Raw genomic sequence first — 23,212 nt, forward strand, 5'->3', positions numbered from 1 at the left:
GACATAGGATGTGGCTGGGACTTTGGGAGATCACTGTGGGCGGTTCCACATGCTCAGGGCTCCCTGATTCCCTGGTGAGGGTCATTGCTGCAGGATCCGTGTTCACAGGAAGGACTGCATAGACCCTTTGTGTTGTTCTTGTGGGAGCACGGATGAAAACTGTAGCCACTGGGGCTAACAACCAGGCACTGGTCTCCTCTGAGAAGAGGAGATGGGTGTGAGAATATGCCAAGAGAGCAGAACAAACCTAATTAAAAAAAAAACACCCCCTAATTAAAAAAAAAAAAAAGTATCACCACAAATACCTAATAAAACACATCAATTCAAGAAACAAGGAAGAAAACATGACACCCCAAAAGAACACATTTCAATATTAAAATGTTAGGATGGAGAGACTGACGAAATACCAGAAACAGAATTCAAAGAACTGATCGTAGGCTTACTTAGAAGTAATCAGATACAAACTCATGAAATAAAGAAATCCATACATGACATGAATGAAAAATTTTCCCATGAAGTTAAGATTTTAAAGAGAAATCAAAATGAAATATTATAAATGAAGAATTCAATAGAACAAATTTTAAAAAAAAGGTGGAAAGCCTTAAGAATAGCCTCGATGAGGCAGAAGAAAGAGTATCTGAGAAGACAAATCTCTGGAAATTTTATAGTCACATGAAAAAAAAGAAATGAGAAAATTAGAAAACCATGTTGGAGATTTATGGGATACTATCAAACATCAGAACATAGGGTTCTTGGGAGTTCCTGAAGGTGTGGAAAGAGAATGGATTAGAAGGCCTTTATAGTGAAATAACTACAGAAATGTTCCCTAATTTGGAGAAAAAAAGGGACATCCAAGTACAGGAAGCACATAGACATGTTCAGAAAAGATCTTCACCACAACACACTGTTAGTCACAATATCCACAGTAAAACATAAAGAAAAGATTCTAAAACATGCACAAGAGAAACACCAGATTACGTTGAGGATCTCCAATTAGCCCCCCAGCGGACTTCTCATCAGAAACCCTAGAGGCTAGGGACTGGTGCCATGGCTCACTTGGTTGATCCTCTGCCTGTGGTGCCAACATCCCATATGGGTGCCAGGTTCTAGTTCTGGTTGCTCCTCTTCCAGTCCAGCTCTCTGCTGTGGCCCGGGAAGGCAGTGGAGGATGGCCCAAGTGCTTGGGCCCTGCACTCACAAGGGAGAACAGGAGGAAGCACCTGGCTCCTGGCTTCAGATCAGTGTAGCTCCAGCCATAGCAGCAGCCATTTTGGGGGTGAACCAACAGAAAGGGAGACCTTTCTCTCTGTCTCTCTGTCAAAAAAAAAAAAAAAAAAAAAAAAAACCAAACCTACAGACGAGGAGAGAATGGCAAGCTACATTCCAAGTCTTAAGAGAAAAAAATTATCAACCCAAAATACTGTACTCAGCAAAGCTCTCATTTATGAATGAAGGTAAACTAAAGACCTTCCATAACAGAAATTCAAAGAATCTGTCACCTCTCATCCAGCCTTATAAAGGATGCTTAAGGATATGCTACAGACAGACACATAGAAAGATGTTAATCACTACAAAAGAAGGTGAAGGCAGAAAATCTCCCAATAAAAGCACAAAGGAAATCCAAAGTAAACAACAGGAATATTTATGGAAAAATGGTAGGGAAAAAGTCATTACTTATCAATGGTCACCTTGAATATAAATGGCCTCAACTCTCCAGTTAAGACTAGCTGAATGGATTGGAAAAAAAAACAAACATCTATTTGCTGTCTACAAGAAACATGTTTCAGCAACAAATAAACATGCATGTTGAAAGTAAAAGGATGGAAAAAGATATTCCGTGCAAACAGAAACCAAAACAGAGCTGGCGTAGCCATCCTAATATCAGGACCAAATACACTTTAACACAAAAACTGTTAAGAAAGGCAAAGAAGGGCACTATGTAATGATTAAGGGATCATTTCAACAGGAAGATGTAACTATTATAAATGTATATGCACCTAATTACAGGGCACCTGGCTATTTAAAAGAAATGTTAAGGGATCTAAAGAGAAAAAAAAAATCAAATACAATAGTAATCAGGGACTTCAATAACCCACTTTCAGGAATGGACAAATCAACCACAGAGAAAATCAGCAAGGTAACAACAGAGTTAATCAACACTATAGACCAAATGGGCCTAACATATCTACAGAATTTTTCATCCTACAGATACAGAATGCACATTCTTTTCACCAAAGCATTGAACTTGCTCTAGGATAGACCACACGCTAGGCCATAAAGCAAGTCTCAGCAAATTCAAAAGAATCAAAATCATACCTTGCATCTTCTCTGACCACAAAGGAATAAAGCTGAAACTCAACAACTCGAGAATCTCTAGAACATATGTAAATACATGGAGACTGAACAATATGCTCCTGAATGAACAGTGGGTCACTGAAGAAATTACAAGAGAAATAAAAAATTTGGAAGCAAATGAGGAAGATAATACAACATATCAAAACTTATGGGGCGGCCGGCGCCATGGCTCAACAGGCTAATCCTCTGCCTTACGGCGCCAGCACACCGGGTTCTAGTCCTGATCGGGGCACCAGATTCTGTCCCGGTTGCCCCTCTTCCAGGCCAGCTCTCTGCTATGGCCCGGGAAGGCAGTGGAGGATGGCCCAAGTACTTGGGCCCTGTACCTGCACAGGAGACCAGGAGAAGCACCTGGCTCCTGGCTTCGGATCAGCACGATGCGCCGGTTGCAGCGGCCATTGGAGGGTGAACCAATGGCAAAAAGGAAGACCGTTCTCTGTCTCTCTCTCACTATCCACTCTGCCTATCAAAAAAAAAAAAAAAAAAAAAAAACTTATGGGGCAAGCACCGTGGCACAGTGAGTTAATCCTCTGCCTGCAGCACTGGCATACCATATGGGTACCGGTTCCAGTCTGGGCTGCTCCTCTTCCAATCCAGCTCTCTGCTATGGCCTGGGATAGCAGTAGAAGATGGCCCAAGTCCTTGGGCCCCTGCACCCATGTGGGAGACCCAGAAGCTCCTGGCTCCCGGCTTCGGATCGGTGCAGCTCCGGCCATTGCGGCCATCTGGGGAGTGAACCAGCGGATGGAAGACCTCTCTCTCTGTAACTCTTTCAAATAAATAAAATAAATCTTAAAAAAAAAAAAAAACTTACGGGATACAGCAAAAGCAGTGTTAAGAGGAAAGTTTATAGCAACTGATGCCTACATCAACAAATTGGAAAGGCAAGAAATAAATGAGCTAACACTGCATCTCAAGGACCTAGAAAAACAACAGCAAACCAAACCCAAAACTAGTAAGAGAAAAGAAATAATTAAAATTAGAGAATAAACAACATTGAAACCAAAATAACAATACAAAAAAGACCAGCATAATGAAAACCTGTTTTTTGGAAATGAAATCAGCATATGAAAAAGTTAGCTGTACTCTCATGTTTATTGCAGCTCAATTCATAATATTTAAGATATGGAATCAACCCAAATGCCCATCAACTGAAGACTAGATAAAGAAATTATGGGATATGTACACCATAGAATACTACATAGATGTAAAACAAAAAAATGAAATCCTATCATTTGCAAAAAAATGGACGAAACTGGAAAACATCACACTTAGTGAAATAATCCAGTCACAAAAGGACAAACACAGTATATTCTCCCTAATCTGTGGTAACAGAGCATCTAAAAGGTAATCTACAGAAGTCAAATTAACACTTTGAGAATCAATGACTTAGAAAAGCCCTTGTCTCAACTGTTGAGGAACAGGTTGTTTTTTGTTTCATATAATTTGTGGAACTGTTTACTTAGTACAAAGTCAATCGTATGTGTATGAAGTTAATTGACAACAGATCTTAGCAAAAAATAAGAATGGGAATAGGAGAGGGAGGAGGAAGAGTTGTGGGAGTATGCGTGGGAAGGCAGGTAAGATGGGAAGAATCACTATATTCCTAAAATTGTATTTATGAAAAAAAATAAATTGTCATACATTAAAAAAAAAGAAAGAAAAAAGAATGATACTTAGAAATATTTGTCACTTCTTCTAATGTAAAGTATATGTCTACATTTGTTTTTCAGCAATGCCATCTCTAAGTATTTACCCAAAAAAAGTAACATTGGTTGATGAAAAAAGATTTCAGTAACTACGTTCATAGCAATTTTATTCATAGTAGACCAAAGCTGAAAAAAAAAAAAAAAAGTTCACAATTGAGTATCACTAGGCAATGACAAGCAAACCAGTGATATCTACAGCATGCTTGAATCTAAAAAATGTTATGTTGAGCCACAGAAGCCAGATATGCATTCTGAGTCTACGCACATGAAATACTGGAACAAACAAAATTAACCTCTGCGGATAGTCCAAAAAGCTGGTTGTCCAGGAGTGGAGGGGGAAGCATGTGGGAAGTGGCTGAGAAGGGGCAATGAAAATGTTCTGTGTCTAATGGGTGGTGGTTGTATGTTTGTACATATTTGTCAAAATGTATGCTTAAAATATAACTTTCTAAGACCAAAGAAAATATGCCTTCAGCAGCAGTAATAGGCCAACTGTATATTTCCATTTTTGTTTGTAATAATTAGGCAAGCTCCATACTATTCTAGTTTGTGTGGTACAGTGGAGTTTTTCTAGCTTGATCTGAATTTTACCTTGTTAACTTCAGGTGTGAGGATCTCTATTTTCCTTAAACGCTGAAAAGCATCATAATCAGTTTCTCCAAAAAGTCTAATTGGTTCTCCTCTTTCTCGCAATCTTCTGATAACCTATAAAGAGAAACAAATGCCAAGTAAATTATTTAGCTTTTGGATGATGAAAAAACTAAACATTTCATAACAATCTGAATATTTCACCTTAAAATAAAATCTGGACTTAATAAAGATAATTTAATTATCCAAACACATGTTTCTGAGTGAAATATATAACCTCTCCAATATTTTAATCAATTAAATTATACTAAAGAAAGATATCTGTGAATAAAAGAGAATAATCCAGTCCTTTGGTTAAAATTCTATTTCAACTCAAATGTCACTGCTATAAATTTTATTAACAAATAGCTTCCAGAAAGTGGTTGGATCTGTAAATCTACAATTCAAATCTAAAGCAAGCCCTATACAAATCATCCTTTTTAAGACACGCGCGCGTGCACACACACACACACACTCTCTCTCTCTCTCTCTTTTTTTTTTTTGTTTGGTAAGAATCTAAGGAAAGGAATACACTTTTGCTTCTCATAAAATAACAGAAGACATGGGCTGGTGCTGTGGCGCAGCCGGTTAATGCCCTGGCCTGAAGTGCCAGCATCTCATAAGGGCGCCTGTTTGAGACCTGGTTACTCCACTTCTGATCCAACTCTCTGCTATGGCCTGGGAAAGTAGTGGAAGATGGCCCCTGCACCCATGTAGGAGATCCGGAAGAAGTTCCTGGCTCCTGGCTTCAGATCAGCACAGCATTTTTTGCAGGGCTAGATGAGTGGCAACAAATTATTTCAATTTCTGTTTGCTATGAAAGGTCTTTATTTCACCTTCATTCACAAATGAGAGCTTTGCAGGATATAATATTCTGGGCTGGCAGTTTTTCTCTCTTAGTACTTGGGCTATATCTTGCCATTCCCTCCTAGCCTGTAGGGTTTCTGATGAGAAGTCTGCTGTGAGTCTAATTGGAGATCCTCTGAGAGTAATCTGATGTTTCTCTCTTGCACATTTTAGAATCTTTTCTTTATGTTTCACTGTGGTGAGTTTGATTACAACATGTTGTGGTAACGATCTCTTTTGGTCATGTTTACTAGGGGTTCTATGAGCTTCCCATACTAGTACTAGGATGTCTCTGTCCTTCTCCAGACCTGGGAAGTTCTCTGCTAGTATCTCACTAAAAAGGCCTTCTAATCCTTTCTGTCTCTCCATGCCTTCAGGAACTCCTGGAACTTGAATTTGGATTTTTTAATAGTATCCTGTAGATTCCCAACAATATTTTTTAGATTTCTAATTTCTTCTTCTTTTCTTTGGTTTGACTGTATACTTTCCTGTGCTCTGTCTTCTAAGTCTGATATTCTCTTTTCTGCTTCACTGACTCTGTTTTTAAGGCTCTCTAATGTGTTTGTCATTTGATCTACTGAATTCTTCATTTCATTTTGATTTCTTTTCACGATCACAATTTCATGTTCTACTAGTTTCTGCATTTCATTTTGAGAATCTACATTTTTTAAAAGAAAGTTTAGGAGGATATCCTCTAAAAAAGCAACACAATGCTACCAAGAAAAGAAGCAGAGATTAATTTAGAACCTCATAAAGAAAACTAGCTAACTGCAAAGTCTTTGTTAGGGCAGGAAGTCACCCGAAACCAGACATAACAGCATCTAACTTACTGGAAAGAAATGGAAATAAACACAAGCACCGTGGAGATTTCTTTTTTTCCTGAAACATCTGTATTTAAACTTACCTCTTGCCTAGAAAGAGTCATTGGTAATTTTTCTTCTGCCAGCTCAAGTTCTAATACTGGATTTGACGAAGTTAATGGTTTCTGGTCCTCCTCCTTCGGCTGTATCTGTATTAGTAGCCAAAAGAAATGAAATTCAGCTATTATAATACAGTTGATATCTGTCATTCTATTATCTTATATCTATTGTCTATTATCTAACGTTCCTCTGAGTACAGAGCGCATAGTAAGTTTACATGCTGATGGCACATCCATTTCAGGGACATCACAGGTAGAAAGCATGCACAAAGGACACAGCATTCTCACTATAAAAGAGTGACTGTAACAGAATACAAAATCAAAACTTATTAGCACTATCATTTGCATTCACTTTCTCCCCAGATTCTAAAGAATTATACTTTTTTCTTAAAAACAATCAAGTTGGGGCAGGAGTTGTGGTTTAATGAGATGTCAAGAGTGCCAGTTTCAATCCTCGATTCTGATCCAGCTTCCTGCTCTTGTGCCCGAGAGAGGGCAAATGATGGTTTAAGTACTTGAGCTTCTGCCACTCACATGGAGGAAACCAGATGGAGTTGCTGGCTCATGACTTTGGCCTCAGCCAGCCAGTGCTGTTGGGGCCATTTGGAGAGTGATTCAGCAGATGGAAGATATCTCTCTGTCTCTGTCATTCTGCTTTCCATATAAATCAATAAATACATCTTTAAAAACAAATAAAAATCAATTTGTTTCTCCTCTTAAAAGGTTATTTGATTACTGGATGGCTTTAAAAGGAAGACTTCTAAAGAACAGCTTTCTTCTTTGTAGTAGAAATCTGTGAAGCTTCAAGCATAGCTTCTTATGCTGCTTTTTGAAAGGTATTATTCCAAACACACAGAAGTCACTGTTGGACGCACAGAAAATTCTCAATGCTCTACACAACTGACCCACAAACTGAGTTGAATTTTGGAAAAAAAAATTATAATAATGGGGCCAGTGCTGTGGTATAGTAGGCTAAACCTCCCCCTGCGGTGCCAGCATCCCACTTGGGCTCCAGTTCGTGTCCTGGCTGCTCCTCTTCTGATCTAGCTCTCTGCTAGACCACTACTGTGGTCTGGGGAAGCAGTGGAAGATGGCCCAAGTGCTTAGTCCCTGGCACCCAAGTGGGAGACTCAGAAGCAGCTCCTGGCTCCTGGCTTTGGATAGGCTCAACTCCCAGCATTATTGTCATTTGGGTAGCGAACTAGTGCAATGAAGACCTTTCTCTCTCTCTCAACCTCTACCTCTCAAATAAATTCTAAAAAAAGAGAAGAAAATGAAAAACAAAACCTCTCCATACATGCCATACAAGGAAAAATGGACACTCATACTCCTATGAATATGCAGGGAAAAAAATCTCTTCATGTATTTTCTCAAATCTGCTACCTATGTCACAGTTCAGCCAAACTGACTTTAGTGATTTGTAAGTCCCATTTTGTGGTCTGTAAAGAAACAAACAGGGGCTGGTGCTGTGGTACAGCAGGTTAGGCCATCACCTACAGTGCCAGCATCCCATATGGGCACTGGTTTGAGTCCTAGCTGCTACACTTCTGATCCAACACCCCACTAATGTAACTGGGGAGGCAGCTGTAGATGGCCCAAGTATCTGGGTCTCTAACCCATGTGGAAGACCTGGAAGAAGCTCCTAACTCCTGGCACTGGCCTGGCCCAACCCCATTTGAGGAGTGAACCAGCAGATGGAACATCTCTCTGTCTCTCCCTCTCTTTTTAACTCTGCCTTTCAAATAAATAAATAAATCTTTAAAAAAAAAAGCAGTTTTCTCATCTCAACACAAGACAAACCTAAAGCCAAAAGTAGGAATAAAATCAAAAGAACATTAAAAAAAAAAACAACATTAAGAAACTCACATCCAATTAAGAACAATTATATGGTGAAAATTATATAAGTACTGATCTATAGTTTATGGCTAAAGATTATATTTATCATAACTAAAGGATATTGAAAATAAACTAAACTTTTTATTATATTATCACAGGGCAAATCAGCATCAAACCTTAAAAATGGTACCTAATTTCTATAAAGGGGTAATGTACACTACAGTGTCATTACTACTGAGAAGGAAATATTAGGGGCCAGTGCCGTGGCTCACTAGGTTAATCCTCCACCTGCGGCACAGGCATCCCATATGGGTGCCGGGTTCTAGTCCAGGTTGCTCCTCTTCCAGTCTAGCTCTCTGCTGTGGCCGGGGAGGGCAGTGGAGGATGGCCCAAGTGCTTGGGCCCATGCACTCGCATGGGAGGCCAGGAAGAAGCACCTGGCTCCTGGCTTCAGATCAGCGTAGCTCTGGCCGTAGCGGCCATTTAGGGGGTGAACCAACAAAAGGAAGACTTTTCTCTCTATCTCCTTCTCTCACTGTCTAACTCTGCCAAATAAAAAAATAAATAATTAATTAATTTAAAAAAATAAGAAGGAAATATTAAAACACATATGTAAGGTAAAACCTGTGGCCAGCATTATGGTATAGAGGGTAAAGCCACCATCCCATATGGGTGCTAGTTTGAGTTCTGGCTGCTCCACTTCTGATCCAGCTCCCAGCTAATGTGCCTGGGAAAGCAGCAAAAGTTGGCCAGAATTCCTCTGTCACCCATGTGGGAGAGCTAGAAGGACTTCATGGCTCCTGGTTGCAGCCTGACCCAGCTTAGACTACTGTGGTCATTTGGGGAATGAACCAGTGGGTGAGGATCAATTTTCTCTCTATATATCACTCTGCCTTTCAAATAAATTTTTAAAAGGACGGATGGATGGATGGATGGACGGGCAAAAGGAAAGGGAGGGGAGGAAGGGGGAAAGGGAGGGAGGGAGGGAGAGAGGGAGGAAAGGAGGAAGGGGAGGGAAGGGGAGGAAGGAAAACCTGTGCTTCCTTTTTAAGCAGAGACAGTTATGTCCACAAAAACTTCGTCCTAACAGCGGTTAGAGTGGCTCTGTAGAAAAGATCTAAGCTGCTGTCAGCTGGACTCAAGAGTTACAAGCAATATCTTTTCTGCTTCAGTGCCTTCCTCTACATAAGCAAAACAGCACTTCTGTTATCACTGAAACACTACACAATGCAAAACTGCCACCAGACTGAACTATTTTCCCACCTTATCAAAAAGTTTAAAAGGATCTAGGAATGCAATGTTAGTAGACTAAACCTATGGTAAAGTGATTATTATTCCATATCAAAACTGAATTAAACAATGCTGGGCAAGCAAAAAACAAAAAACAACAACAAAAAAGATAACCCTTCCTTATGAATATGGTTATTTACATAAAACATGCTAATTTCCTAAACCAGAGTATAAGAAATCAGTATCTTAACAGAAAATTATCAAAATTCAAACAGATTTTCTCCTTTTAAAAACCTACCCAGAATTTAACGTTTTTCTTTAATACTCACCCTCCCCCAACACTAAAAAATAAAACCGAATGCATATACATACCAGTTGCATTCCTCATGCTTCCTTCTAGAAATGCTATATCACATAAATTAATTTCCAGAACTTTCCCCCATTACATGCACAAGAGTATTACTCTGCTTTGATGTTTCACAAGTGAAAGGTTGATTTCAAATTTATGATTTGACGAAAGTATTTCAAAAGAACTTCTCAACTTTGAGTTAAAAATTATTCTTTTAAAATCATTTAAATAACTTCACTTCATAACCTTTAACCCCTCCCAATAAAAAAAACCTATTGTTATCAACTATGTAATTTCAAAGATATTTTCAGTCCTGCTTCCAAAAGACACTCATTTTTTCTAAAAAATATTTCAAAATTTAATTTCTATCACTAGATTCAAAAGAGTGTTTAAAATATGATACCTTTTTACAACAAAAGTACCTAAACTATATATGGCCATATGTTTCAGGCAGAAGTACTTAGGCCCCATAAAGAATTATCAACAATGCAAACATAAAACTTAATGGCTTAAATATTCAGGGAAAAGCAGAGGAAATACCACTGCTAATAACTGTCACTGAATAAATAAGATGCTTTGAACTCTTCCAAAATAGACTTTTATTGGGAGGGGAGGAAGTGGGAGTGGTAATGAAAATAAGACAATATATTGGATCTAGGACTTAATTTTAAAAAAATTCAAGCTTTCATCTCAAGCCATTTCATGCTGTCCACAAAAAGCCAAACCATTCCAAGCCAAAAGTCATGCATGTATTTTTCCTGAATTCAAGGTTAAAAAATAAAAAGCAAAAACAAAACTCATACCTCTCCAGATGGCTTCTCATTTACAGGCTAATGTATAACATTGATAAATTGAACAGAGATCAATAATTTTGTCAATTCACAATAGCTATATAAATTTAAACTCAGAAATACACAACATAACACAAAAGCAAGTCTTCATACCTTGTAGCCACATCTTTCAAAATATGCTTCCTCCTCTTTTTTGGCAAGTTCACTACGCTTGAAATATTTTTTATTTTCCTATTAAAGAAAAAATTTAAGTTAATAATATGTCCTTTATCAAAAGTTCATGCCCAACAGTCAACAAGTACCTTAAGAAACCTTTTGAAAACTTAAAATGATTTTAAGAATTTGATAATTTTTGTTGTTGTTCTAGAGGATTACATTGATTCTCCAAACACACCACTCCCCTGCACTGTGCATCTGGTGCTAATGTGGGAGAAATACTAAAATATTTTTCCTATGGTATCATTTTAATAGACTTGTCCAAAGGCAAAGAAACCTAGAGTATCTTTCAAATATTGGTGGCGTTTTAATTTTCTGACATTTGAATTCAAAGATAATTCCTACAAGTGGATTCATTATCAACCACAGAAAACAATACTTTATTTTCTCCTAACAGAATTAATCAAACAAAAACTATAGCACACAGAGCCAACACCTGAAATCCATCAAGAGACTTCCAAGAGTGTATCAAATTATTTTTTGTCATTTGAAATCTTAATATATCAAACAATTCTTAAAATAAGGTAGACACAAAATAAATTTTTTAATTTAAAAGATGGCTTAAAGATATTTGTGATTTGAAGTTAAGAGACAAGCTCTAAACCTACTATGGTTAAAAAGATGTTAGTTCTTTCTACAAGACATAAACAATTATCCTCACTGTGAAATCTGCAGCCTAATTTAGAAGTTGTTACTATCTGCATCTCCATCTCCTGTATATTATTCCATGGATGACTCTGCTCAAATACTGCTCTACTTTACTAATAGTAATTATAACAGAACTTCAATATCTCCACATATATATTTAGCACATCAGGGTTTCAAAGCTCATTCCTCAGACAATCATTGTCAATAAATGCTAAAACCTTTAAGAGAAGGGTTTGATGGTGGAAATGCAAAGATAAGGCTGTCAACACTTGCACACACTGATGAATGTCCTAAGGTGCTTTCAGAGGTTCTATAAGGTCAAATTTATTTTAGTAATAATAATGTTATACAATCTTTTTTCATTGTGCCCATATTTGCACTGATAGCACAAAAGCAATGGTGAGAAAAACTAAAATCTGCACATAAAGACAATGGCATTGGCCAGCGCCGCAGCTCACTAGGCTAATCCTCCACCTGCAGCGCCAGCACCCCGGGGTTCTAGTCCCGGTTGGGGCTCCGGTTCTGTCCAGTTGCTCCTCTTCCAGTCCAGCTCTCTGCTGTGGCCCGGGAGTGCACTGGAGGATGGCCCAGGTCCTTGGCCCTGCACCTGCATGGGAGACCAGGAGGAAGCACCTGGCTCCTGGTTTCAGATCGGAGCCACTTGGGGGGGTGAACCAATGGAAAAAAGAAGACCTTTCTCTCTGTCTCACTGTCTAACTCTGTAAAAAAAAAAAAAAAAAAAAAAAAAAAAAGACAATGGCATCAAACTGTACCAGCATTCACCACATTCTTCACCACCATGCACTTTCAGGAAAGTAAAAAGGCTCCATGATGTCCCTGACAAAGGAAACAGTTCTACATCTTAATCCCGTGAGTACACGCCTTTTAATATTCAGTAGGATCAAACAAAAATGAAAATGTGTAAAGCACTTCTGCTACATACTAAAGTACGACTGTTTTCTCAAAGAGAAGCACTGTGCAGTTGCTTGTTGCTTGATTAGTCAGACTTCAGCAGCTGGCAGACATTTTTTCCAAACTGAATAAAGTGATCCCGTTTCTTATAGGAAAACAGTATGATAAAATTACAACTTTCAAGTAAAAGTTGAAATGGTAAGAAAACTTTTCTCTAATACTCTGAGCTTAAACCTCCTCCCAATATTTCATGTCTATTCAGATGAAATCAGTGATGATATTAAAATAACACTTGTGAACTTCTGATAATATCTAATGAAAAATGTTAACATTTAGAAGATCTGTATGAGTCAGCAAACCATTATATTACAAAGTCAAGATGTCACAAAATCATACATAGGTAAAAAGATCTACTCAAAGAGCAAAACAGATCAATTGGGTATAGGGTATGAGCAATGCTTTGAGATGGACCAAAACCAAACTCTAACTTACCACATGTCTAGTTTTGGTGCAGTGGCAAAGAATAATATTCACAATTATCCAAAAAGTTTATTAAGAACATTTCTTTTCCACTACTTATCTGTGTGAGGATATATTTTCTTCATATACTTAAAGAACACACATCAACAGATTAAATGGAGAAAGAGAAGAATTCAATTATTTTCTAATTTGCCAGAGACTAAAGAAATTTATAAAAATTTAAAGCAGTGTTTTTCTCACTAAATTTATTTTGTTTTGAAAAACAAATATTTTTATGAAAATATCTGTTAACGTCTAATAGGTTTATTATTATGTTACCACATGGAATATCAACATTTTCCCATTTTTAATTTCTAATATGGTAATAATAGATAGATAGTACACACAAATAAAGTTCTTTGGGGCTATCACTATTTAAGAATGTAGGAACAGGTATTGTGATGCAGGTTAAGTCACCACTTCAGACAACCACATCCCACATGAGAGCGCTGGTTGGAGTTCCTCTGCTTCAGACCCAGCTCCCTGCTAATGCACCCAGCAATGCAGCAGATGATGATCCAAGTACTTGGCTCCCTGTCACCCACATGGGAGACCCACATGGAGTTCCAGGCTCCTGGCTTTGGCCTGACAAACCCTGGCTGTTGCACATATTTGGGGAGTGAACCAATGGATGGAAGATTGGTCTCTACTCTCTGTCTTCAACATGAAAACAAATAAACAAACAAAAATTTAAGAATGTAAAAGGGTCTTGAGAACTCCAAGTCTGAGAATCACTGATGCTTAAGAATCAGCTCACTGGCTTTTTCTCCATGCTTACAGCATATGCTAATACTTGAGAAACACTAGAGAAAACCAGTTGGGCCTCAATGCAGCCCATTAATTCTGGCATAGTTACTCATTCTATTTTCTCTCCAGTTGTCTACACTGACTATTACACATTCTCCATTTTCTTTTTTCAAAGATTTACTTACCTATTTGAAAAGCAGAGAGAAAGGGAGAGACACAGAGGGATCTTCCACCTGATGGTTTACTTCGTAAATGACTGTAACAGCCAGGGCTGGGCCAAGCTGAAGCCAAGAGTCAGGAGCTTCTTCCCACTCTCCCACATGGGTGCAGGGGCCCAAGGACTTGGGCCACCTTCCACTACTTTCCCAAGCACATTAGCAGGGAGCTGGACTGGAAGTGGAGCATGTGGAACTCAAATGGGCGCTCATGAGGGATGTCGGCATCCTAACTAATGACTTAGCCCATGGCGCCACAATGCTAGCCTCTCACATTCCCACTTCCTCAAATCTTTTACCCCTTTCATATAGCTTATTTTCAACAAATGACTACACTCCCCCTACTTTAAAGAGGAAGAAATCAGATGCAACCTCTTCCAAATTCCCCCAACATAGATCCTGACCTGGATATGCACCCAATCCTTTCTCCACCTGGCAAGGGAACAGGAACGTTAACACCTGTGTAAGGCAGGTTCCTCCAACTGCATTCCAGACCTCACTTCCTCCTGCCTTTCTGACAGACTTCTCCTCATCAATTCTGTTTTTTCTTCTGCATCTTTACCTGTTCCCTGGTCTTCAAGAACACTGCTTACATCTGCTGAAGACTCACCAACCTTGAAGAAAACTTCTGTGTCCTGCTCTGGGTATCATTTACAGCAGAATTACACTAAAATGGTTTCCCTACCTCATCTCCAATTCCTGACCTCTGTTTGCAGCCCTTGGCAACTGGGCATCCATTCTCACTGTTCACTGAGGAATTCTCTTTAGTCAGAAATAATGCCCAAGGTGCAAATCCAAAGGAACGTCTCAGCCTGATCTCACTTTTCAATTTAACCGCTAATTTGCTCTTTCTCCAAACACTTTCTTCTGATTGTCAAACAAGTTTTGTTTCTTACTTACCCTTAAGCAAAACTTACAGGAGGTCACTGGTCTAGACTAAGCTCCTGCCTTAGGCCTAACAGACCAAATAAAAACAAAGTCACTCAAGCTTAAGTTCCAATTCAAAAAGGTAAGACTAAGTTGTTTATCTGACCTTCCAAGAAACAGAGAGAGAGAGAGAGAGAAGGCCAAATCCCTGAACAGATAAGTTCCAGCTGGCATGGTAGGGAAGTTTCTCCTGCTTGAATCTTTACAAAAAGCAACCTGAAGTTAACCAATAGCTTTTTATAAACTGTTGTGTCCTTGTTCCCACCTTACAAAAACCACCGTGTCCTGCTACTGCCCAGTAAGAAATCTCATTCTATTTTTTTTTTTAAGAATGGAGGCTGCACCATGCAAACAAAAACCAATTAGATCTAAAACTAAATCTGCTCTAATTTTGTATTTTGACTTTGGTTTGTTAGATTTTCTAGCTCTTGTACTTTTTAACCATTTATTTCACATAAATTTCTCAAATTAGAAAATAATGCATTGTCTTCCCTAATCATTTCTTCCAATGTATTCCATATCAGTTACAATCATTACTTTCTTTAATGTTTCCATTTCAAAATCTTATGCATTTCTATCAAAGGAGAATTTTTAAAACTGAATCTGTGATGCTACCATTTCCATTTTTTTAAAGATTTATTTATTTATTTATTTATTTGAAAGCCAGAGTTACAGAGAGGCAGAGGCAGAGAGAGATAGACAGAGAGCTTCCATCCGTTGGTTCCCTCCCCAGATGGCCGCAATGCTAGAGCTGCGCCAATCCGAAGCCAGGACCAAGGAACTTCCTCCAGGTCTCCCTCGCGGGCGCAGGGGCCCAAGGGCCCAAGGACTTGGGCCATTTTGTACTGCTTTCCCAGGCAATAACAGAGAGCTGGATCAGAACTGGAGCATTGGGGACTTGAACCAGCACTCTGATAGGGTATGTTGGTATTGCAAGTGGCAGTTTAGCTCATTGTGCCACAATGCCAACACTAACATTTAATTAGAATCATTATTCTTTCAATCATGTTAAGGTTTTTAGTGTTTATGTAAATGGAATACACACATCAAGAGCTCTGCCAAAAAAAAAAAAAAAAAAGACACTGAGAGCTAACAAGTACAGAGACTGGACAGGCCAAGCCAAACAGCATGTGTGAAACTGCAAGCTGTGGGGAGGGTCAATATCTTGCTCAAGAATGAAAATCAAGGGGCCGGCGCTGTGGCGCAGCAGGTTAATGCCCTGGCTTGAAGTGCTGGCATCCTATATGGGCGCCAGTTCAAGACCCAGCTGCTCCACTTCTGATCCTGCTCTCTGCTATGGCCTGGGAAAGCAGAACAAGATGGCCCAAGTCCTTGGGCCCTTGCACCTGCGTGGGAGACCTGGAAGCAGCTCCTGGCTCCTGGCTTCAGATCTGCACAGCTCCGGCCATTGCAGCCAACTGGGGAGTGAACCATCGGATGGAAGACCTTTCTCTCTGCCTCTCCTCTCTCTGTGTAACCCTGACTTTCAAAGAAATAAATTTAAAAAATCTTAAAAAAAAAAAAAAGAATGAAAATCAGTCTTTAAGAGTTTGACATCACAGACCAGATGAAAGGCACACAAACATACAAATTTAAACAGACAACACCAATATAATAATCATAAAATGTCAATGAATCCTGTTAGCCTCATATTTTTGTTATGTCGGTGAACCTTTAAAAAATTAGGTAAATACAAAGCAGACCAGACAGGAAATAGTCTGAATCATTTCATTTATATAAAATCCTAAAAAATGAAACCTAACCTAAGGTAACCAAAAGCGAAAGCAGTGGCTGCGGACAGGGTGGGAGTGGGATGCAGGGCATGGTAAAAAGGAGGGATTACAAAGAGCCAGAAGGGGGTGCTGGTGTGGTGGCCTAGCGGGTTAAGCCCCCTCTTATGACATCAACATCTGGTATCAGACAGCAGATTTGAGTCCCAGCTCCATTTTAGATCCAGCTCCCTGCTAATGCACCTGGGAAAGCAGCGGAAGACAGCCTAGGTGCTTTGTAAGCCTTTGCCACCCACATGGGTGACCCAGATGGAGTGCCAAGCTCCTAGCTTCAGTCCCAGCTGTTGCCGCCATTTGGGGAATGAAGCAGCAGATGAAAGATCTCTGTTTACCCCTTCTCTTTCTGTAACTCTGTCTTTCAAAAAAATAAATAATAAATAAAAAGAAGGAAACCTCTGGACAAGATGGGTTTCTTTATTCTAACTGCACTGTAAGTTGGACAACTGCATACATTGGTAACCAAAGTGTACACTTTAAATATGTGCAGTTTACTGTATGTAAACCTTTTTCAAAGAAATAAAATTCCTTAGGAAAGAATAATTTGAAAAATGGTGGGACAAGATGACTGAGGAGGAGAGGAAGAGAAAGAGGCGGAGAAGAAATCATAAAAAGCAGCAGTGAAATGGAGCCTCTGATACAAGCTGTACCTCTCTGTCAGCTTCCCCATAGCAATCACAAGTCCACTGCACACTCAAGACTGACTAAGTGAAGGGAAGGGTGTAAGGGTCAGGCTGACCCTGCAGGACTCGGGATTACAAGACCCCAAATTCAATTATCACCTCTGTGGTGAACATCCTACCACCAGACTCTATTTTAAGACATTTTACAGGAACTTCGAGCCCTGATAAAACAATGTAATAACCAATCTACCCACAGACCTCAGACAGGGGCCACTCTGGCATCACAACATTCCCAGAACACACTGGCCTCCTTGCTGATCAGGCTCAGCAAGGCCATGAGCATGGCAGACACATCAGGGATCCAGGCAAAAGCTCATCATGCCTTGTTCAACCCCCACTCTAATCCCTAAGATTCATCCTCCTTTTCCCCCGAGTCATCACCCTCTCCCCCAAGTCCCTAAAGGAGTCCGGGAATTAAGTAACGGCTGCCTGGCTTTTCATTTGGGGCAATTCAAATCAACTCTTTCTTCCATCACCCTGGTGTCAGAAATTGGCTTCCTGCATGTCAGCTGAACAGACTCAGTTTTGGGGGTATTCTACAACAGAAGTAATAGTGAGGGTAATATCATTTACATTACCTTAGGATCAATAATGCTACAATAACCAAGACAATGTGACACTGGCATAAGTACCAACAAATACATCACTGAAACTGAACAGAATTCCCAGAATGGATTCACGCTAAAACCATTAATTTTTTTTTAAACAAGGTTGCCAAAATTATCCACAGGTAAAGGACAAATATTTTCAACACATGGTGTTGAATAACTGGATATCCATATAGAAATGCACAACCCTACCTCACATCATAAAAAAACCTGACCCAATAATTTTTTAAAATTCAGTTTTTTACAAAAGATAAAACCATAAAGCTTTTTGAAGACTACATAAGAGACTATCTTTGCAATTTATTCTCTAGAAAGTAGATGGATCATATGGTAGTTATATGTTTAAGTTTTAAGAGACTACCAAAGCATTTTCCAAATCATTTTACAATTTCATATTCCCAGACAAGATACAGAAAAATAATAAGCAGGGCAGGTGTTTGGTGCAGTGGTTAAGACGCTGATTGAGATGTCCACAGCCCATCTCCGAGGGCCACCAGGCCCTATTGCCTCCGCCTCTGAGCCAGCCTCCTGCTAATGTGAACTCTGGGAAGCAGCAGGTGATGTCTCCAGTACTTGGATCCTCGTTACCCACAGAGGAGACCCAGAGAGAGTTCTGGGCTCTAGGCTTTGGCTTGGCTAAGACCTAATAACTGTGGGCTTTTGGGGAAAGAACCAGCAGACTGAAGGTCTCTGTTGTCTCTTTCTACCTTTTAAATAAAATCAAAATATTCTAAAATGTTTTAAATACCATAATAACCATTTAAAAACTCAAATTGAGCTTTATCAAAATTAAAAGCTGTGTTAATGAGAAAATACTATCAAGAAAATAATCAGACAACTGAAAGTCTGGGAGAAAATAATCACAAAACATCTATCTAACAAGAGATTGATAAAAGACTATATAAAGAACTACTTCAGCTTAACAGGAAAAAAAAAACTACAAACCCAATTTAAAAGCATGCAAGCAATTTTAATACTTCAAAAAAGATATACCAATGGCAAAAAAAATGAAGATTACTTTAAATGATTATCAGGAAGATGCAAATTAAAATCACAATGAGATACCACTACAAATCCACCAGAACTGCTGAAACTCAAAAGATTGACAACACAAATCACTGGCAAGGACACAGAGCAATCCACTTCTCTTACATTGCTGGTGGGTCTGTAACAGAATAAAGCCACTTCAGAAACAGGTTTGGTGGCATTTTACAAAACTAAACATACACGTATTCTGTGACCTAGCAATTCCACTCATAGTCCTTTTCCTGAGAAAAATGAAAACACTCGTCATGGAAGGCTCACAGCAGCATCATTCATAATAGCCAAATCCTGGAAACAGCCCAGGTACTCAGCACTAAGAGAACTAATTAAGCAAGTATACTCACACAGCTGAGCAATTAAAGGACAAAACACATGACATGTGCAAAATGAGTAAAACTCAAATGTTATTTTGATCAAACGAAGTTAGAGATAAAGAGTACACACATGATCCTATTTATGTGAAGTTCTAGAGCAGGCAAAATGAGGGTGGAAAGAAATCAACACTGGCTGCAGGGACTGACTTCAAGGTCAGGTCAATGTACTCTTCACACAGACTAGGTCACACACAGAGGATGCAGCTGTCAAAATTCACCGCATGGTATGCTTAAGATTTGTACATTCTGGGGTCTATATTATGGCCACCACTTGAGCCACTGGCATCCTATATCGGAGCACCGGTTACAATACTGCTGCTCTGCTTCCAACCCAACTCCCTGCCAATGCACCTGGGAAAGCAGCAGCAGATGACCCAACTGCCTGGGCCCCTGCTACTCTTGTGGGAGACCAGGATGGAGTTCCTGGCTCCTGGTTTTGTCCCTGGACATTGCAGCCATTTGTGGAGTAAACTAGCAGATGAAAGATCTCTAACTATCTCACTCCCTCTCTCTCCATCACTCTGCTTTCCATACAAATAAATAAATCTATTTGTAAAAAGATGTGTGCATTCTTTTTATGTAAATGTTTGCGAATAGACAAAAAGTACTACAAACAGTAAGCTCTGGTTAACAATATGCATGTCAAACTGTTTAGGGGTAAAGCATACTGGAACCTGCAACTTGATGTGAAATACACACAGATCAGTAAATCGTCTTCATTAACCTACCTGCATCTGATAAACACGGGTTTAGGTGATTCTGCTGCCTCATTTCGAGTGGTATACCAGCTTTCTGTGGAAAGTCTGATAGCTGAAGTATTGTAGTTAACACTTAGCTTTTAAATGTCTCCTAAAAAATTGTGGAAAAGTAGTGATAACCTACCCTAAAATATTCTGCCTGGGACAACTATTCTGATGGAAATGTACTGTCTGCACTGCTAGCTGGATTGAGGAATGGAGGGAATGGTGAATAATGGAAAGTTATGTGATGAAACAAATACTGCAAAATGATCACTGCAGAGGCTAGGTGGCATATGGATGTTCTGTGTAAAGAGGTTCTCTAGAGCTGGAACACAGCACAAGAGGGTAATGGCACAGAGATCTGGCATTCACCTACGCAGAACTGACTAGTTCTTAACCTGTTTTGAGTCAAAGATTACTATAATAACATAATGGGGGGGGGATCATACACACATATGTGCTAAATTTTATATATAATTTCAAGGAGCTGATGGATTCCCTGAAGTCTACCCAAACACTTCATTTAAATAGCCAATACAAACAGTAATAGAAATGACAAAGCTGAATATAAGGTTAAAGAGAAGAATATTCAGTGTGAAGGGAAAACAGCTAAGCCTAAACTTTTAAGAAAAGCCAACAACTTTTTTTATTAAGATTTTTATTTATGTATTTGAGAGGCAGAGTTAGAGACAGAGACAGAGAGAGACAAAGAAAGAGGTCTTCCACCCACTGCTTCACTCCTCAAAAGGCCAAAAACAGCCAGAGCTGGGCCAACCTGAAGCCAGGAGATTCTTCCAGGTCTCCCACATGGGTACAGGTGCCCAAGCACTTGGACCATCTTCCACTGTTTTCCAGGCCATAGAAGAGCTGGATCAGAAGAGGAGCAGCCAGGACACAACTGGCGCCCATATGAGATGCTGGCGCTGCAGGCAGAGGCTTAGTCTACTACCCCATAGCACCGGCCCTAAAAAGCCACCATCTTAAAGATAAAAAAAAAAAAAAGGAAGCAGCATCATGTAAAGAAGATCAAGAATAAGCAGCCTGAGAAAAAAAAAAAGGAAAACTAGGAAGCAGTGACGTAAAAGATGCCCAGGGAGGAGGCCAGTGCTGTGGCATAGCAAGTAAAGCCTTGTGCGGCACTGGCATCCCATATGTGCACTGGATTGAATCCTGACTGAAGTCTTTGGGCCACTGCACCCATGTGGGAAACCTGGAAGAAGCTCCTGGCTTCAGCCTGGCCCAGTCCTGGCCGTTGTGGCCATTTGGGGAGTGAACCACCAGATGGAATATCTATCTATCTATCTATCTCTCTCTCTCTCTCTCTCTCTCTCCCCACCTTCCCCCCTACAACCACCTTTCAAATAAATAAATAAATCTTTTTTTAAAAAAAAACATATTTAAAAAAATGCCAAGGGCATAGTAAAAAAGGAGACTCTCTCAGTGCCAAATACTGTGAGATGAGTAATCAAAGAAGTCTCTAGTGTATACCTGGTCAGAGCACAGTCAACAGAATGACAGAGGCAGAAGTCAGAAGGTAACAGGTAAAAAAGTGAATAGGGATTAGAATTTATCTTAAGAAGCTGTCTATAAGGAAAATATATATACATACATACATACATGGGGGTGATATTTCTATGTTACAGTGCTGATAGGGATAAGCCAGCAGACAGACTGAAGTCACAGGAAGAAACGAATAACTGATATTAGGGTTCTTAATGATGTTAAAAAATAAAGTAGATAAATTTGACATCCAACATGTAGGTAGAAGGTTTGACCCAAAATAAAACCACTACTTGCAACCATTTTACCAGGAAAAGTTGAAGAATTTCCTGTCTATTGGCTCCTATTTTCTCCGTAAAATTCCTTAACATGTTTCTTTAAAAAAGGATCAAGTATTACTCTTTATTTTAATCCACTGTGACGCAGTGTAGTATCTTGCATATGAGAAATATTCAATATATACTGGGTGGGAGTAGAGGTCAAATTTCATACAAACATACAAAGATCATCTTCATAGCTGTAACTGGGAAAACTATTAGTTCTCCCAGTGAGTGCCTGGAGCAGCCCAGTTTTCCACATAAGTGAGGCTTTACATTAAAAAAGACCCCCAGCTCTGGATCTCCAAAGCGCTGGTATCCCAGCATGCAGATGTTACATTAACTTCAGATTAGGACAGGTAACAGGAGGTTATTTTCACAACTTCTCCAGTGTGACAAAGGGGTACTCACAAGCTATGCAGTCACTATTTAGCTACCACTAATTAGCATTAAACAGCTAGGACATCAGCTGAAATGACCAAGGGTGAGTTGATCTTCTGGAAGATCCTAGCTACAGACAAGGTGATGAAAACAATTTGAGCCCAAAAAATGAAACAAAATAGACCTAAACAATAAAACATGACAAAATCACAGTTATGGTAATGAGGGACCAGCACTGTGGGGCAGTAGGGTAAAGCCCTGGTCTGTGGCACCAGCATCCCATGTGGGCGCTGGTTCGAGTCCCAACTGCTCCACTTCCAATTCAGCTCCCTGCTAATGGCCTGGGAAAGCAGCAAAAGATGGCCCAAGTTCCTGGTCCTCTATATTCATCTAGGAGACCTGGAAGAAGCTCCTGGCTTTGGATTGGCTCAGCTCCGGCTGTTTCGGTCGTTCAGGGAGTAAATCAACAGATGGAAGACTCCTGTCTCTCTGTCTCTACCTTTCTTTATAACTCTTTCAAATAAATAAAATAAATCTTAAACTCAATTCCTTAAAAAAATTAGTTCATGAAACTTCATTCATATGTATATATATGATCAAAATATAAAAATGTATTTCTTATTATGAATGAGGCAATGAAAAAAGTTTACAAGTTACTGCATCATAGCTGAAGCAAATAAACTATAAAGCAGCTGATGGTATACAAAATTACACAGCTGCAAATCAAAGACTGTCTTCCCATGCATACAATATGAAGAGATGTCTAATTATAATCCCTTCTCTTATATTATGTAAGACCACTCACCCATAATTGGATCTGAGACTTGAGATCTGTCTTGTCTGGCCACAGGAGTACTAGAAAAATCATGCAATCCTGTAAGCCTCAATTTCATTATTCATGAAAATAGCATAATACTTTTTGCTTTCTCTAC

At 39.4% G+C, this 23,212-nt stretch overlaps 1 protein-coding gene across 4 annotated transcripts in view; it reads right to left on the reverse strand.

Moving 5' to 3' along the window:
* Positions 1-23,212, reverse strand: part of PRPF18 (pre-mRNA processing factor 18) — a 108,855-nt gene that overhangs the window by 81,272 nt on the left and 4,371 nt on the right. For all 4 annotated transcript variants that reach the window (XM_062210868.1, XM_062210865.1, XM_062210867.1 and 1 more), the window contains exons 2-4: positions 10,816-10,893; positions 6,442-6,546; positions 4,656-4,769 (exon numbers count right to left, since the gene is read on the reverse strand). In XM_062210868.1, coding sequence (XP_062066852.1) covers positions 4,656-4,769; positions 6,442-6,546; positions 10,816-10,893 — 297 coding nt within the window. The remainder of the gene's footprint in view (positions 1-4,655; positions 4,770-6,441; positions 6,547-10,815; positions 10,894-23,212) is intronic.

This window comes from Lepus europaeus, chromosome 14 (genome assembly GCF_033115175.1).
Source record: "Lepus europaeus isolate LE1 chromosome 14, mLepTim1.pri, whole genome shotgun sequence".
In the NCBI taxonomy this organism is placed as follows: domain Eukaryota; kingdom Metazoa; phylum Chordata; class Mammalia; order Lagomorpha; family Leporidae; genus Lepus; species Lepus europaeus.